The sequence below is a fragment of the Terrapene carolina genome, unplaced genomic scaffold (genome assembly GCF_002925995.2).
Source record: "Terrapene carolina triunguis isolate 2854851 unplaced genomic scaffold, T_m_triunguis-2.0 Scaffold706, whole genome shotgun sequence".
Classification (NCBI taxonomy): domain Eukaryota; kingdom Metazoa; phylum Chordata; order Testudines; family Emydidae; genus Terrapene; species Terrapene triunguis.
Genome location: NW_020665057.1, coordinates 7,802,453 through 7,820,345, shown reverse-complemented (window position 1 = coordinate 7,820,345; position 17,893 = coordinate 7,802,453). Strand labels below are relative to the sequence as shown.

The following is a 17,893-nucleotide window of genomic DNA, read 5'->3' as shown; positions in this document are numbered from 1 at the left end:
GATATACTGTAGACTGCTACTTTTTTCAAATAGAATAGAAAATAAACGGTTCATCTTTAAAAGCCATCATCCTAAACATGTGGTATATATGTTGGCAGTGCAAAAGACAGTTGGCATAGACCCACAAGAATTATTTCTTAGTCCAACAAAAAAGCATACCATTCTAAAGAAAAGAAAAGGCAAATTTGGAGCTCCAGTGCATTTGACATGTGACACTACATTTTCAAAGCAGTACACAGACTTTTCTCCCTAAAGTCAAATGTACACCTTCTTGTCCAATGTGCACAGGGGGCACACCCTTTTCCCGAGCAGGTTGGGGGCTTGCGTATAGCACGTAGATCTATGACTATATAAATACACCATCCAAACTGCATGCAGAGTGACAGCTAAACAGCTGCTGAACCATCAAGGCTGCAGTAGCAGCTGCAGAATGACTCCTGTACTATTCCCTAGTCTGAAAGAGCAGGATTCTATCTCTTCTGACCCTACAGAACTCCACTAAGCACATTTCTTTCATTTTAGCTGTGTGTAAGGCCCAGGAATTGGCCCCTCATAGGATTATTTCACTGGCTAGGAATGACTTCCGTCATTGAAGAGACCCACAGGAAATATTTTATTCTTGGTATGTCTGAAGAGAGCAAATAGATATTTAAGGAAAGCACCTGAGAGAGTACGACGACTGATGAGAGCATGGTGATGCTAGGAAATGACAGCGTTAAATAACTGAGTTGATTGAAAGCAGCAGTGGTCCTATCCAGGCCCATTATGCAGCAAATATGGTAAACAGTGTATTGTCTCCCTCCACATTACAAGTCTGGGCCACAGCTGCTTATTCACTTTGAGTCCAGTTCTGTCAAATTTAGGATTACTTGCCTCATAAGCTATTACTCAGTATAGGGCAAGGATGGCAGAATCTGACCGTTTACAATCAAATGGCTTCAATTAGAAATCAAACAGAATAAGATACAAATTTAGAACTTGTGGTCTACCAGGACTTTCCTTGTAACCTAGGCAATAGTACAATTCTAGCATTTATTCCTTGTCTTTCTTAACCTCAAGAATCTAGTTAATGGCTATAACCCCAGCCCATCACCATGTTGCAAATGGTAAGCTTTTCAGAGTCTTAAGAACAGAGAGAGAATGAGGGCTTGTCTACAGAGAGACTTGGTGCAGCAAGCTGGGGAGTAAATCTACAGTGCTCTAACCTGCTCTTTCAATCAACAGTAGATCAAGAGGACTACTGTAAATGGGTAAGTGTCAGAGCTCAAATCAGAACACAGAAGTGGGTGGATCAATCCTGTGCTTAGACCAGTTGACCATGTCTCTCCCCACTGCACTCTGCCGATTTAATGTAACTGTTGGTCTTCTTTACATATGACTGAATACTGTGCAAGTCAGTATAAAATGGATGAGCATAACCCCAAAATACATAGATGGCATTAGAGCCTCTAGTCAGTCTTAATGATCAGTGGAAACATCAAAAGGTCAGCTGGTAAAGTCCAACATACTCAGAAGAGAGGCTGGCTGGCATCCAAAAAGCACTTTATTTAATTAAATGGAACAGGAAATCAGAGATCCACAGAGGGAAAGATTCATGTGAAGAGTTCTCCTTTCAGGACTATTCTAGAGGCCCTGGTACAATGAAAGAAGTTTATGTCAAAAATTCAAGCTCCAGTACTACATGAGACTTAAAATGAGAGAGCTCTTCAGAGAGATTCAATATTTGCCTGAATACACAATAGGGGAATAGGGCAAGAGAGAACGAGGGAGAATGATGAAACAGTCTCACGGGAAGGGGATTTCACTGGGAACGAGTCCGCTGCACAATGTTGCCGGCTTCTGCAATTTTATTGCTAGTCTCACAATATTTGGTGTTTTTCTTGAAGCCCAGCTTCTCAAAAATCATGCAATTACTCAGGAATCTCAGATCTCATTTTAAAAAGAAAGGTGATTTTCTAGCCCTCCTGGTTGCAGAGGAAAAACTAAAAAACATGACTCCTAAAGGCTCAAAACACCTCAAAGCAAATAAAAAGGTTTTTTTAAATGTCACGATTTTTAAGCCAATCTTATGAGTTTTGGGGCCTAACTCATAATGTTTGAATGCTTGGGGTTGGCACACTGCCAAATGTCACTTTCAAACATATGAGAGGGACAGGAAGAAATTGCCTGGGAGCATCCAAGACGACCCAGGCCATGTCCCTTCTTCAGACACTTGTGGATTTTTCTTTTTCAAGTCCTTCAATCAGGGTGAGGCTGAGGGTGATAGTGGCCACTGACTCCAACAGAGCCAAAATGTCACCTGAATGTTTTTCTGAGGGAGCAAAGTAGGGTGCAAGGAGGATGTGAGGTGAATAAGAGCTGTAAAGAGTTTGATTCCTCTCTGGAGTGAGAGGTGGGTAGGAGATGTGGTTGTTTTGAGAGTGGACCATGGGGAGAAATTGTATGCTAACTTTAGGCAATTTACCTCTTTACTATGTGTCTATATCCGTCTGTCTTGTCTAGTAAGATGCTAAGTTCTTCAGGTCAGAAATGTCTTCTATGCTGTTTGTACAGTGCCTCGCACAATGGAGTGCCATTAGCTACTACCAGAAGGATTATCAAAGTAATAATAAATTTATTTGAACCAACTTCCAGATATTAAAATTTGTGTAGGCCTAGTCCATTCAGGAAGATGGATGTGGTTCAAGCTGGTTCTTCTGTCCCTAGTAAATGATGTACAAATCCATTCCAGGGTGAATTAGGATGGAAACAAGCAATTTTGTTTCAAAATCAGAACTAGCAGAACATAGACCAGACGACTGGTTCAAAGACGATAAACTACCACTCATTCTCACAGTGGAAATCTCTGTGGGCAAAAGAGGGAACACACATTGTCAGATGACCATGGCCAAGAAGCTAAAAGTGGGAAATGGTACTCTTTACTCCTGACCACGCAGGAGGCATGTCACAGTTAATTCTTTGTAGTTGAAAGTCCCAAAGCCACATGACAGACTATCTTGAGGACACAAATTACCCAGTGCATGGAGAAACAGTTCCATAGCTTTTGGCAACTATGAGAATCCAAACAATATGCTAATCAAATACATTCATTTTAAGAATAGGCCTATAAGCACTGCTGTCTTAATCTTTACTAATTGCCTTCCAAGCACTTAAGATACTTGACATTTTATAGAAAATTCCTAAACCATTTCCTGCCAATATCAGAAAAATAACTTCATAGAATCATAGAACTGGAAGGGACCTCGAGAGGTCATCTAGTCCAGTCCCCTACACTCAAGGCAGGACTAAGTATTATCTAGACCAGTGGTCCCCAACCTTTTCCAGGTGGCGGGCGCCAGACGACGAGTCACCGAGGATCGTGGCCGGCGGACAAGCATCCGCCAAAATGCCGCTGAGAAGCGGCAACATCAAGAGGCTTTTCGGTGGCATTTCAGCGTCCACGCCTCTTGATGACGCCGCTTTTTGGCAGATGCTTGTCCGCCGGCCAGTACGTGGGCGCACATAGATGCCCCGGCAGGCGCCATGGCGCCCGTGGGCACCGCGTTGGGGACCACTGATCTAGACCATCCCTGACAGGTGTTTGTCCAACCTGCTCTTAAAAATCTCCAATCTTACAATACTCCTGCTAATACATCCCAGAATGATGTTTGCTTTTTTTTGCAACAGTGTTACACTGTTGACTCATATTTAGCTTCTGATCCACTATGACTCCCAGATCCCTTTCTGCAGTACTCCTTCCTAGGCAGTCATTTCCCATTTTGTATGTGTGCAACTGATTGTTCCACCCTAAGTGGAGTACTTTGCATTTGTTCTTACTGAATTTCATCCTATTTACTTCAGAACATGTCTTCAGTTTATCCAGATCATTTTGAATTTTAATCCTATCCTCCAAAGCACTTGCAACCCCTCCCAGCTTGGTATCATCCACAAACTTTATAAATGTACTCTCTATGCCATTATCTAAATCACTGATGAAGTTAGTGAACAGAACCAGACCCAGAACCAATCCCTGCGGGACCCCACTCGTTATGCCCTTCCAGCATGACTGTGAACCACATATAACTACTCTCTGGGAACGATTTTCCAACTGACTTACTGAATCAGACCATGTTAATACATGTAAAACTTTGCACAATAATTGACCATTGATGTTGTATGGCATGTGTGGGTAAAAACGTAGTTTAGACCTTGACACCAGTCCTAAGCCACTGATGCTGAAAGTTGGTGTCACCACAGTGTATTGCACAGGAGTCATAAATCTATTTCAAGCAATTGTGAAATTATGCAGTGTTTATTTTGACTTCTCTATTTTACATTTAAGGTCACACTGTACCTGCTTTTTCCATTGTCGGTGCTTAATGGATCCAGTGCTTCACCCAATATCGTTAACATTCTTTTATAAAAGAGGAGTTTTGTCTAACCATTGTCAAAAATAATAAAATATTGCACCCTCATCTTGATGTAGTTGCAGTGCTACTATCATGGTCTTTCGAAAAGTGTTTCCATCTTTCCCAAAAGCTCTATTAGACTTGACTAGCAATTATTCCACTTCTTACTGTTTGTGGTACTTTTTGTCCTCTCATGAGGAACCACAGGCCTAGGCGGTACAGTCTATTTGTTGTCTCTACACAGAATCTCAGTTCCTTAGTTATAATTAATTACAAAACAGACACATGGCTCCTCTTAAAATGGGAAGAATCCAAAAGAACAAAAGTTCCCCAATTGGATGAGTGTAAATCTTAGAAGCAGGTTTCTGATGCACATATTTAAATTTAGAATTTGCTTCTCATAAATCCTCAAAAGTAACTAAAGGGATAGAACATAGCCAAAATGTTTTTAAAGTATTTGCAGATTTTTTTTCCAGCATTCACCCAGTTCTACCTATTATACAGACAATTCTCTGGAACAAGCCATTTCTTAAAAAAAAAAAAAAAAAAAATTAGAAACTCCTCAAATAATACTTTTAAAAAGAACCCAGTAATTCTCTTTATGCTCTCAATAACACAGAGTGCACAACATTTTATTCTGAAGTGCAGAAGGATCTCCTCTCCACACACACTTTTTTATTCAAACTTTGATGTGACACTTGACTGCTTAATCATCTGCTATTTTACTTTGGTAGACAAGATACTTTCTGAAGTAGTTAGAAGAGCTACGTGATTATTTTGGTTCTCATTCTTAAAACCACTCTAACAAAATAATGGCCTCATCTATGACATTTTAGTTAGAGTTTTGGCAATTTTTTCCTTAAAAACCTTCATTATCTGAGCTTTCTACAAAGACCATGGTATATCATGATGGCTTTTTGGGCTGAATGTTGGCATAAGGGCAGCTAGGGAACAAGAGATTTTAGTGAGGCTGTTTAGGAGACATTAGAAGGTAACTGGGAGATGAGAGGATCACAATATCTCAGCAGTGACCTGGCCCTGACCCTTTCCTAGCCTGCCCCATCAATATGCAAGGCTGCACGCCCGCTTTGTGCAGATTCACCGACACTGGGAACCCACCACAGTGTGAGTTCTGCCAGCAGTAAGCTGAGCCCAGTGCGATGGCCAATACATGACAGCTGCTTTTGATCATTCTAAAAGTAGATTTTTTTTTTTTTTTTTTAGCCTGTGTTGGAGTCTGTGCACCGAATTTTAGTTCACCTTGTAGGATCTTAGTCCCTAAATAGAGCTGGATGAAATTTCTGTTGAAGTATTTTACTTCCTTCCTGCAAACTCTCAGCCATAGTACAAATTCAGGGGTCATTTTTGCCAAATTTCATTAGAAGTTCTCAGCATGTTAGACATACATGGCTGGATCTTGCAAGTTCTTAGTACATGGAACTGTCACTGATTTCAGTGGGAGATCCATGGGTGCTAGACTTGCAGTATTGGTCCCCAAAGAGCATAAATCCTGCAAATAATTATATGCATGCTTAACCATATGCATGAGTGGTCCCACTAAATTAAACTGCACTACTCAACTGCAAAAAGTTAAGCATGTGTGTAAGTGTTAGCAAGATTAGGTCTTCTGTCACTCTTTGATGCAAACTGGGTTCATGGAACAGGCTTATTGATGAAAAACCCAACTCAGAGTCTAAGGCAGTGGTCATCAACCCGTCGATCGCGATCAACTGGTCGATCCTAGAGGATCTCCCAGTCGATCGTGATCTCTGGCAAGGCAAACTCCCTACCCCATGCCACTCCCAGAAGCAGCCAGCTCGGGGAGTGGGGGGCAGGGGTCTCTCTTTGCGCACTGCTCCTGCCTGCGAGCACCGCCCTCGCAGCTCCAATTGGCCAGGAGAGCTGCAGGGGTGGTGCTTGCAGAGAGGGGCAGAGCGCAGAGCCACATGCTCCCTCCACCCCAGGAGCGCGTTGGCCCCTTCCGGGAGCGGTGTGGTGCTGGGGTAGGCAGGGAGCCTGCCTTAGCCTCGCTATGCCCACTGCTGATTGGGAGCCGCCGGAGGTAAGTGCTGCCTGGCGGGAGGCCGCACCCTAACCCCCAACCCTGAGCCCCCACCCAGAGCCAGCACCCCATACCTCCACCCTGCACCCCAAGCTCCACCCTGAGCCCCCACTCCCAGAGCCAGCACCCCATGCCCCTTCCTGCACCCGAACCTTCTCTTGCACTCCAAGCCCCACCCTGAGCCCCTCCTCCCAGAGCCTGCACCCCCTCCTGCATCCCAACACTCTGCCCCAGCCCGCAGCCCCCTCCTGCACCCAAACTCCCTCCTAGAGCTTGCACCCCTCACCCCCTCCTGAACCCCAAGCCCTTACCCCAGCCCGGTGAAAGTGAATGAGGGTGGGGGAAAGTGAGTGATGGGAGGAGGGGATGGAGTGAACGGGGAGTGGGGGGGGACAGATCCTGGGTTGCCCTTAGAATCAAAAAGTGTTCTTGGGCACAAAAAGGTTGGAGACCACTGGTCTAAGAGAATGGCTTTCAGTGTGTGATAGGAAAGCAGGGCTGGATGCTGTGCATAACAGTGGCACCCTTTGCAGCAGTAACAGCGTTTCCAAAGGTGAGTAGTAACCCAAGGAGAAAAACAAGATCTCAACATTCTTTATGCTAATTTTATTGTACAACTGTTTTAGTTTGTAAGAAAACCAACCACTGATGGGAAACAAACTAAAACTTGATAAATGGGCCACTCTCATATACTCCATATTTATAACCCTTTGTAGATTTAGTAAACAAAAACAAAAAAGATCCAAAAAATTTGGTCCCTTTCCAGTCATTTGAGTCTCTAATAACAGCAACAGTACTAATTGGCATTCGGCACTAGTGACGTTGTTTACTGTCGGTGATTGTGAGCTACTAGATTTTAATCTGCTTGGACACACTTAAGCCTTTCAGCTAAAAATAATCCACTGAGTGTTTGCTTACAGCCGGATACCGTGCAGAAGCAGCCAGGGAAACCTCAGACTTCTGCACTCTGGGTCAATGGCAATCAGATGCTTTGTGGGGGATGATATATTTGATGGCCAGGAAGAAGGGGGTGGCTGATCATACTGCTTTCTTGCAGTAAAAAGGAATATCTAATATCTACACTTCTACCCCGATAGAACGCTGTCCTCGGGAGCCAAAAAATCTTACCGCATTATAGGTGAAACCGTGTTATATCGAACTTGCTTTGATCCGCCGGAGTGCGCAGCCCTGCCCCGGAGCACTGCTTTACCGCGTTATATCCGAATTCATGTTATATCGGGTCGCGTTATATGGGGGTAGAGGTGTATATATTGCATGGAACCTTTAGAATGTTTCCCACTGTGTGCATGTACGTTTTCTAATTGGAGTTTTATCTTTCTTGTAGTGGGACAATCATGTGCACATTTCCAGCAATTGTTCCCAAGGGAGAAGTGACACCAATATTTGTAAAACCTCCCATTACTTAATTTGAATCTATTTAAAACTGCCCTGGAATTATGAAGTGCTTTGGAACCCACATAAAACTTTATGAGGGTCAAGCACTGACTATAAAAATTACAAAAAAGATGCTTTCTGAAATTTTTTAGATGCTAGGTTAGAGTTTGAGAATTAAATGATCAAAGGAGCTTCCTTCTCTCTAGCAACCAAGGAGGTCATCGCCAGTACATGACAACCATTGAAGTTAAAGATGCATTAGAAACCCAGAATAGATTTGAAGAACCACCCTTCTAGAAGCACCCCTGTATTCACACCCTACAAACTATTATTGTAATCTTTATAAAATATACCTTGTGACATCTCATTTGAAAACTAACATCACCACTGATCATTAATATTCTTGGGTAAAGTATGTACACAATGTGTGTTAAGAGTTATGGACATACTGGAATTATGACTAAATCAGGCATGTCAGGGGTAGTTGGTAAACAGGTCTGCTACTGACAACAGAATGTATATTTAATTCTCTGACCAGCCCCATCTTCAGGCAAAGACAATGAAGGTCCATTTTTACATATTAGGTAAACAAAGCTATTAATCTAACAAGTGGGGGAAGAAAGGGCATGAAGCGTCCTTCACCACCAGACTCCATGTCACCTTCCTCAAAGCCTGAATAAACTTTACTTTGAGGGGTAACCCTCAGAAGAATCCATTTTAAACATTTAATGGTCTATAAAAACAGAGGCGTTGAACCTCAAGTGATAGGCAACTGAATCAACAGATTGTATACAATATAACTATTATAAAAGTGTGCAGAGTGAGGTCTTTTCTGAAAGCTAATGACACATTGGTTATTGACATAATTATGAAATGTATATACTATCACTGTCTGAGGAAATATGGATACTTAATATTATGCTTTAAAATCTGTGGCCAAAGAGTGGGAAACAGGTTCCCTCTCAGACAGAAGAGAAGGTAGTTATCTATCTGTCTCCTATGTAAATTCGGTATGGTGGAATCAAAACAATGGAAGCCCCATTTACACAGAAATCAGAAAGGGGGGATGGGAAGTCCACCGGAAAGGAAAAACAGAATGAGATCATCCTGACTCTTAAAACAAAGTCATAGAACTTTGGAAGATATAAGAAAACGTAGAAGCCATCCTCTGGCATCCATCACTAGACTGACACAAGGAAACACAGCTCTTGAAAGTTGAGAAAGAACGGTCCTTCAACCCCAGGGACGGGGGATGAAGTCTCTGGAAACTGAATATAGGTAAGAAACCATCTTGAACAAAGCGTGTATCTTGCTAGATTTTTAGATGCATGTTTTCACTTTTGCATGTAACCCTCTCTAACTTTATTCATTTTATTTGGCATCACTTAACCTATGTCCTGTTAAAATATTTGTGGTTTTTTTTTTACCATAAACCATACAGAGAAGGGTTATTTACCATAGTTAATCACAGTTAATAAGCTGTGATGTGCTTTTCTGTCTTTAGAGGAAAAAACTAACTTTATTATTTCTCTGAACTGTCCAGAAGAGGGCTGGACATTACAGAGCACATGATTTGGGGAAAATTTGGGATTGGGAGTGTGTTGGGGTCACCTTGCTGGCTGTAACCAAGGCTGGTGGAAGCCGGAGTGGGGCTGTAGGGCCATAGATGGGCTGCTAGGGTCAGAGCTGCTGAACCAGGACAGGCTACACAGCACACAAACACACGGAGTATGACCTGCATGCCTGTAGGCTGCCTAAGTGTCTCAGGCTGTGAGCTACAGCAGCAAAGCACTGTTAGTCACCCAGGGTTGCTGGGCAAGTAGTGACAAAATCGCTCATTGGTCTGGATTGCACCCCAAGTTGTGACATCTGCTGTTATAATTGAGAAATAATGATTCAATGTCCATCTTTCACCTATGTGGCCTGGTGAGAGATGGGTTAATTTGGTAGCTGTCCCAACCTACTTTTAAATTGCCTTTCTTTTGCCTGAGTGGATTCTCAATGCCCTGCTTATGGAAAACATCCACAGATCCTCCACCTGACTCTCTAGGAGTTAAATGCCCTATAGGGAAAATTTACTTAAAGGCAATTCAAAGCAAGATATGCACAGAGGGGGTTTAGCGACGTAGCAGAACCACTGTAAAAGTAAAAAAGTCCACTGCCAAGTTCAGAATTTGATACCGACATGCTATTCCCCTTACTAACAGCAGAAATATATAGCTTTATTTTTTAGTTATTGTATCTATTTAATTTTGGCATTTATACAACAGCTGTGAATTGTACAAACACATTGTTTCTATCTTCTTTCATGTTTACTTGCCACACCTACTGAACAATCAAACTGTAGTAATGTAATTAGAAACATCATGGGAAACTAGATATAAAAAAAAACTTGATATAAAAAAGAAAATGTGGACTCAAACTGGGGTGCTTATTAGTAAATTAGATTCATGCAGATCTTTATGTTTATTTCTGTGTACTTAATAAACAAACACAATATATTGAAATGTGGCTAGGTTAATTTTCTGCTGGAATATGTGTCAAAATACCAAATTTGCTAAAAATCCTGACCTATAATAATAATTACATAAATTAAATATTATTTATTTATTTATTTGAATTACTGTCACACCTAGGAGGCTAGTCATAAACTCGGTACAAACACAGACAAAAAGAGTCATTAATCATGGTATTAATGCATATAAAACAACTATTCACTATCTCATATCTCCTCCTCTATCTTATTTATTTAGCTCGCAAAAATAATTTTATAGCCCACAGTCCTTAAATTGATTCAAAACTCTGCTGCAGAAATCATCTTCCTGGCTTGTTGCTTCAATTACATTGCATTCCTCCACTGGTTCCTCTTTCTCCACTGCATCATACACAAATTACTTCTTTTCACTTTTAAAACCATTTATGGCCTATCTCCACTCTACCTATCATCTCTTATATGGCCTAGAGCCATCAACCACTTCATTGGCTCTGCTAGTGATACCAGCCTTTATTGCTCTTTAATCAAAGTTTCACACAAACACCGTCACACTTTCTTCTCTTCTGCATTTGAGGAGCTCTCTGTAAAAATGCCTACACAACACTTAACAATGGCTAGGCACTTGGTGTGCTGTGAATGTTGCTTTTTACACTCATTATAGTCGTCTCATTGTTACTTTGTGCCCCTTTCCCAAATTGTGTCATCACATATTGAAACTGCAAGCTCTTCGGGGCAGGAATTGTCTTTGCATTTTAAGTATGTACAATCCCTAGTGCAATGGGGTCATGATCCCCAGTTGGGTCATGAGGATGCTATTGCCAGGGCCGGCTCCAGGCACCAGCTTACCAAGCAGGTGCTTGGGGCGGCCATTCAGAGAGGGGCGGCACGTCCAGCTGTTCGGCGGCAATTCGGCGGACAGTCCCTCACTCCTGCTCGGAGCGAAGGACCTCCCGCCGAATTGCCGCCGCAGATCGCGATTGCGGCTTTTTTTTTTTTTGGCTGCTTGGGGCAGCCAAAACCCTGGAGCCGGCCCTGGCTACTGCAGTACAAATAAACAACAATAATAAATAAATACTGGCTAGAGGGATGAGAATATGAAAAATAAGAGAGAAAAGGTGGGAATGAGGTAATATCTCAACTTTGGCTGATGAGAGAGACAAGCTTTTGAGCTTACACAGAATTCTCTAGGTCCTGAAGATTTTGTGACTCTAATATCCTAGGACAGACATGCCTTAAACACCACTGCATATAATATGAAAAATAGCAGTTCCTTTTGTTTGTCTGAAAAAGAGTGAGTGCATGAGTAACATTGTGAGGAGGAGGATTGGGATAACTAGTGGACAAATATCAGTGGAGTGGTAGCTTGCATAGGGGACTGTTAAGGCTGGGAAGCTGAACCTCATTGCACTCTGTTACCACAATAGATAGGCCAGGAGAGGAGGAGCTAGAAGAAAAAAGTAGTAAGCCAGCTGCAAAGCACTCATCCAAGAGAAAGAACTGTCCAGGAACAAACCCTTCCCAGCTAGTCTGACTGGGAATCCAAGGTTTACATTTAATTATAACTTCTTTTTTTCCACACACAAAGTCAATTTATTTAGCTAGAAAGCACTTTTTAGTGTGATTTGAATAGTGGTACTGCCAGGAATAAGGGACTCAGAAAGGCTTGTTTGCTTACAATAGAGATGTTCTGTTAAATATGTGCTGTGGACATAGTCAGCTGTGCAAAAGTGGATGCTCCAAGTCAAAGGCCAGGGCTGAAAATGTAGCCCAAACTGACTCAGAACTTGACTGTGAAGGTTCTAAATTGATCTAAACCATAGAACCATTTAAGGTTTTCCTATTTGCAGGGTCCTTATCTGCTACATATAATACTTGTGTACAGCAAACACATGCCCATGCAGTCTTTCTTACCTGATTACATGTGTTAATGTCTATTCCACCCTTCAGATATTCCACTACTTTGTCCAGATTGCCAGCTCTGGCAGCTCGAAGAAAGCTCGCATTGCTGTCAGACTGTGAAAAGAGGAGAAAAAAAAAACAAAATTCAAATGACTGCTTTAAAGAGAATACAGCACTGATATAATCAAGGGTATCCACATTGTATGCTGAAGCTGTAACAATATGGTGCAAAGAAAACTGTCCATACATTTTACCTTCATTGATTCATATACACCCTAAACAGTACAAAATTAGCACAAAGGACTTATAGACTTCTCAGACTGAGCAAAATATTGCAACAGTTGCCAAAGGTAAAAAATTAGTTAGCCTGAAGGAAGAGAGTAAAAATCCTGCTAGTTAGAATTAACGATAGTAGGTAAAGGAACAGAGTCTAGCTAAGTACAACCAATTTGCCAGTCACAGAATCCCTCCTATATATGTGCCCACATCGGATAGTTTACTAACATTTCACCAGGAACCTCTGATAGCTCTAAGGTAGTTTGCTAACATTTTGCCTGGGTCATAAGCAACCAATCATCTCTTCTGCTGTTGTTTCCATTTTGAGAGATAAATGTCACTAGAGTTTGGGCTCTTATTTGAACGTGCCTGGCTGACTGACACACACACACACAAATATTTGAAAGGTAGAAGGCCCCATCAGATATCCGTAATCAGCTGAGATGAGCATGAATAAAACAGCTTGAACACACAGAGTACAATGATTAACAGAGTGTGTAAATGTGGCACTGCAGACAGACCTAACATGTTTCCCAGGAAAACAGTGCTGCAGGTATTTTTAACCTTGGGCCACAGACCCAAAGGGGATGAAGTATCTATATGCAAGATAATGTTGCAACCATCATCATTCCCCTCCTATGCTGCTTTTGCTCACATAGTCACATTTAAAGTCCAACAGTAACCCAAGGGAACATGAAATGCTTTTAGCCCTGCTCCCTTTGTCTTTAATTAGAGCACAGAATTCAAATTGGCCAACAGACACAAACACAATGATGCACCTGTGTGCACTTGCAGTTAAGTCAATTGCCAATTAATACAGCTGTCAGCAGAGAGAGAAGAAAGGAGTGCTATAGCAGCAGGGTTAAATCAGTATGATTATGGTCATGTATGAAGATTTGGGGACCTAAAGAAAGAGAAAGTAATTCTTGCTATTTTATACTTTCTGCAGGCAGAACAGAAAATGCAATTTGAAGGGAAAGACTAAATTAAAAAAAATCTACTAGTATGTTTCTGACTGGTAACATTTTTTCCAGCACAGGAGGAAATTATTGGGATCATAGTGATGCAGAAGAATAGGCATAAGAATGCTCTGCTACCTAAAGTTTTGCTGTAATATCTCAAACTTACATTAAACACATTTTCCATGTACTCCCATCGCCGTTCTAGGAGCAAGACTGTAAAGCCCATTCTCCTGAAGGCCCCACAATATTCAAAGCCAGCTTTTGTACAGCTTAATAATACTAATCACATTGATCCATTTATTTCCACCACCGCTGTTCTTCATCACTCCATAGGAGCTCAATTTACATCACTGGTTCCCACCTATTTTAATCTGCAACAGATGGATATCATCAGACCTATTCTTTTTACTACTGTATTTCATGCCAAGACTAAAAGATTTTCTTCTAAATTCCTTTCAGCAAATTTCTTTCATCGTCTTTTATAGTGTTAAGAAAACAGACGATCTTTCTTACACACAGCAGGGTGGAGAAGAAAGGTAGCATAGGAATTTGGATTTACAGAGTCGCATTATAGCCTGAGGCGTGAGCCAATCAGGCATTGCATAAAGCATGACATAGCAGCAGTCTCTGCCACATGTTTGAAAAAGATACCATCTAGATCAATGGTTTTCAACCTATTGTCAGCGGAACCCTGGGGATCAGCAGACTATGTGCAAGGCGTCTGCAAAAGGTTGTTGTTACCAAAGAACAGTGATTTTCAACCTGTGGTCCATGGACCTCTGGAGATCTGCAGACTATATCTAAGATTTCCACATTTGAAATTTTTTAGGGGTCCACAAATGAAAAAAGTTTGACAACCATTGGTCCATATCAAAGGAGATCTTGAGCAATGCAGCATCTCCTATATTACACATGTGCACACGCACAGCAAAATTATACTGTAATTTTTAATTGACCTTGAAAAAAAATCAACTGTCTTGAAGTAGAAACATTGAAAAAACCAGAAATGAAAGCACTTTTGGTGAAATACTGGCCCTAATGAAGTCAGTGGGAGATTTGGGAAAGGAATTTACTCACTATGGGTTATGTCAGTTTTTGTTTTTTGACACTTTTTACATGTCTACAGGAATTAACAGTCCCAAGGCTACAATCAGTTGCTTTCATAGTTTCAAAAATGTATAAGTGGTAAAGACATGAGCAATGACACACAATTCAATCAATGCTCTTTTATTAAGGACACGGATATCCAACATTTATTTGCTTTTCTTCCAGCCAGACAACTATATTAAAAGTTAACGTTAGACTCCCAATTATTTTTTGAAAAACAGCTTTCAGCCACAGGTAGGGTGATATTTTACATTTGTTTCTGGCTAGAAGGGTGCAAAGCTTTATTGTCATATATGAATCTCTCTACCTTGATTCATACCTTTGCCTCTTCAAGACTAGACTACTGCAATGCATTCTACTTGGTGATATATTTTAGGTCCATTCAGATACCAACCTGGTGGAGAACAGTTCACTTGCTAAGAAAGGTATCCCATAAGTATATTAGACTAGTGCTCTGTGATCTGCACTAACAGGTCTGCCTGGGGTTCCTGGGTGGAGTTTAAAGTGTTGATTTAAACATATAAAACCCTAACTGGTGTGGTACCTGCCTCCTTGGATGACTGAATCTCTCCATGTCATTCTGCTGCAGTTAAAAGCAGGAAAGGTGCTAAAAGTTTAAAAGATGCCCATTGAGAATGCCCTGCCAGCATCACTTGGCTTTGGAATTTGCTCCCCATCCACTTGGTCTCAAATATCGTTGATGTGTTGACCTTCAGGTCATACTACAGGTTTGAGTTTTGTAGGGGAGATTCTGAGGAGCTGGAGGTTGGTTGAGGAGCAATTTTTTAGAAAGGGTGAGGTGATTTTTTTCTATTTTTTCTTTTTAGTAAAAAGTTTGATTTATGCTTAGCTGTGATTTTAAACGATTGTCAAAGCTGCCCAGATGTTGGAATAGGTGTGTTGGGTTTGTCTGTTACAAATCTAAATTTAAATTTTAGAAGTGCTAATGTTTAGGTTTGTATCTGTGTCAGAACTGGAAGAAAAAAATATATGTATGGATCCAAGCATAGAGAGAAAGACTACAGATCCCTGGGACTTACAAAGGTCTTCACCATGAGGCAAAACTTCAAGAGCTGAACATATTTAGCCTTGAAAAAAATAAGAGTAGGGAAGATTTGATTGCAGTGTATAAATATTTTAAAGGGTCACACCTGCTCGTTGGGACAGACCTGCTCTTATTACAGAGAGATGGTAAAAGAAGAGGTTGGGATGAGACATGTTTAGAATTTATTATATCAAAGGGATTTATATCAAGACTTCAGCAGAGAGAAAAGGAGCAGGTACTACTGCTGAATTTGGTTTGAAGGATGAACAAGTGCTTAGTGTACTCTGTGTACCAGTTGAAAAGCTGGGTTGGCCAGTCAAGTGGGAGATCAAGTAGACCAAAAGTTTCTACACCTTGTGTGACATACTTGTGAAGGCATAGTGTGAAATCATTAGTCAAAGGGTAGTGAACATATTTTAGTTTGATAGTTAAAAGGATCAACTGCAGTTTGTTTTCTTTGTTTGCACAATAGCAAGCCAGATAAAATCCCTATCCACCAACTGTGTGCCACTACTGTTTTTGGTTCTGAGTGACCTGAAAAGAACCACCAAAACTTCTCTCTCTGGGAAATAGTACTTCAACTATAAATATTAGGGCTGGAATTTTCAAAGGAACCTAATAGAAGCAGTTTCTCAAATTCCACTGTAATTCAATGAGAGTTTGGGGCATAAATTTCTAGGCCCTTTGAAAACTCCAGCCTAATCTTAATTTCCCCCTCTCACCTCTTCCTCACTGCCACACGCACTGGACCTACATTATTTCTCCTTCTCTTCATAGCACTCCCTCTCATGTTCTTAAACATCTTCTCTATCATTGGCCTGTCATGTATGGAACAGCACAATAGTACAGGTTGAGAATGCAGATGCACCTGACTGCCGCCTATAGTGTCAAGTGAGGTTTTTACCCACGAAAGCTTATGCCCAAATAAATCTGTTAGTCTTTAAGGTGCCACCAGACTCCTTGTTGTTAATGCACAAACAGATGAAACAGCATTTGCCATGGAAGCATATCATATGTTGATTACAATCCATTCCCTACGACACTTCAGGCACTTTACAAGTCACTGATGTGAAAGCCCACTGAGCTCAAATGAAATCCCTGATATTCTCTCCTTTTCAAACCATCCTCTCTTTTTAAAAAAAACAGCTAGGGCAGAGTATCTGCTCAGAAGGAAATTGATATGGTTTCACAGTAACTTGACAGAATGAGAACACATTTCTCCTAAATAGGGGAAAGAATCACTTTTAATCACTTATAATGGAGGAAATGATGAAATTCTGGCTAGGTCCATCAACAAAGTATGGTAACCAGATTTTCTAGAATCCCATCAGAATCAAAATTAGTTTCCTCTTTTAATAAGTTTTCTCCAGTATATCAATAAAAATATAATTCCAACCAAAACTTTGAAATAATGGGTCAACTTCATCTTGTGGACTTCAGTGGAGTTACATCATGGATGAATTTGGTCCAGAATACCCAAAGGCAAGTTAATTACCGGAAGCAGACCTGGTTTAATCCACACAAGACACATTAGTTAATTATTTGTGTTATGATAGCACGCAAAGTCCTCAAATAGGATCAGACTTCATGCTATCTAAACACTCAGGAAAACAAACGCGTTCCTTGGCTCAAAGAGCTTACAATATAAAAAGGAAAAAACAGATACAACATACGGACATAGGCCCTGGTCCTGCAAGTGGATCCACACAGGCAGACCCTTTTGCCATGGAGGGCCAGGGACATACTGCTCAGGCCACTGAAAGACCCATGTCTGTTAGTCACAGGCACAGTTGGTTATCTTCTTTTATTTGTTTTGTTTTTTACGTTTTTCTGTTTTCATTTTTCTTACATAAAACTGAATTTCCTTTCCCTATTCTATATAGAAAATTATTGTATTTATTGACATTAACCTTTGACTATTTTTTACCTTTTTTTAGCAATTTCTTTAAAAAACACTGTTTTTCTTTGTAAAATTAGCAAATAATATCCCTGCTGCCTCCCCTGAAATAATGGAACACCCTTCCCTCTGTCCTTGAATGGCCTTCACCTCACATACCTCTGACAAACACCATGTCCCTATGGCACTAAAAGCTAGAAGACGTCATCAGTCTACTGTTTTTGTGAAAGCCACTCTGCTGCTGCCAGATTTCCTCCTTCTGGAGAATGGGGGGAAACTCTTAAGTCCCCAACCCCAGGCTCCTGCACCACTTGCCTCGTTGGGAAGCGGGGCCTGAGAGTGCTTACAGAATCTGCTTCTCCATATTG

General features: G+C 41.1%; 1 protein-coding gene across 1 annotated transcript in view; it reads right to left on the bottom strand.

Moving 5' to 3' along the window:
- Positions 1-17,893, bottom strand: part of ANK2 (ankyrin 2) — a gene marked incomplete at its 3' end in the record, with an annotated part of 233,445 nt that overhangs the window by 201,417 nt on the left and 14,135 nt on the right. Inside the window, exon 2 of the mRNA XM_029913507.1 lies at positions 12,251-12,352. Coding sequence (XP_029769367.1) covers positions 12,251-12,352 — 102 coding nt within the window. The remainder of the gene's footprint in view (positions 1-12,250; positions 12,353-17,893) is intronic.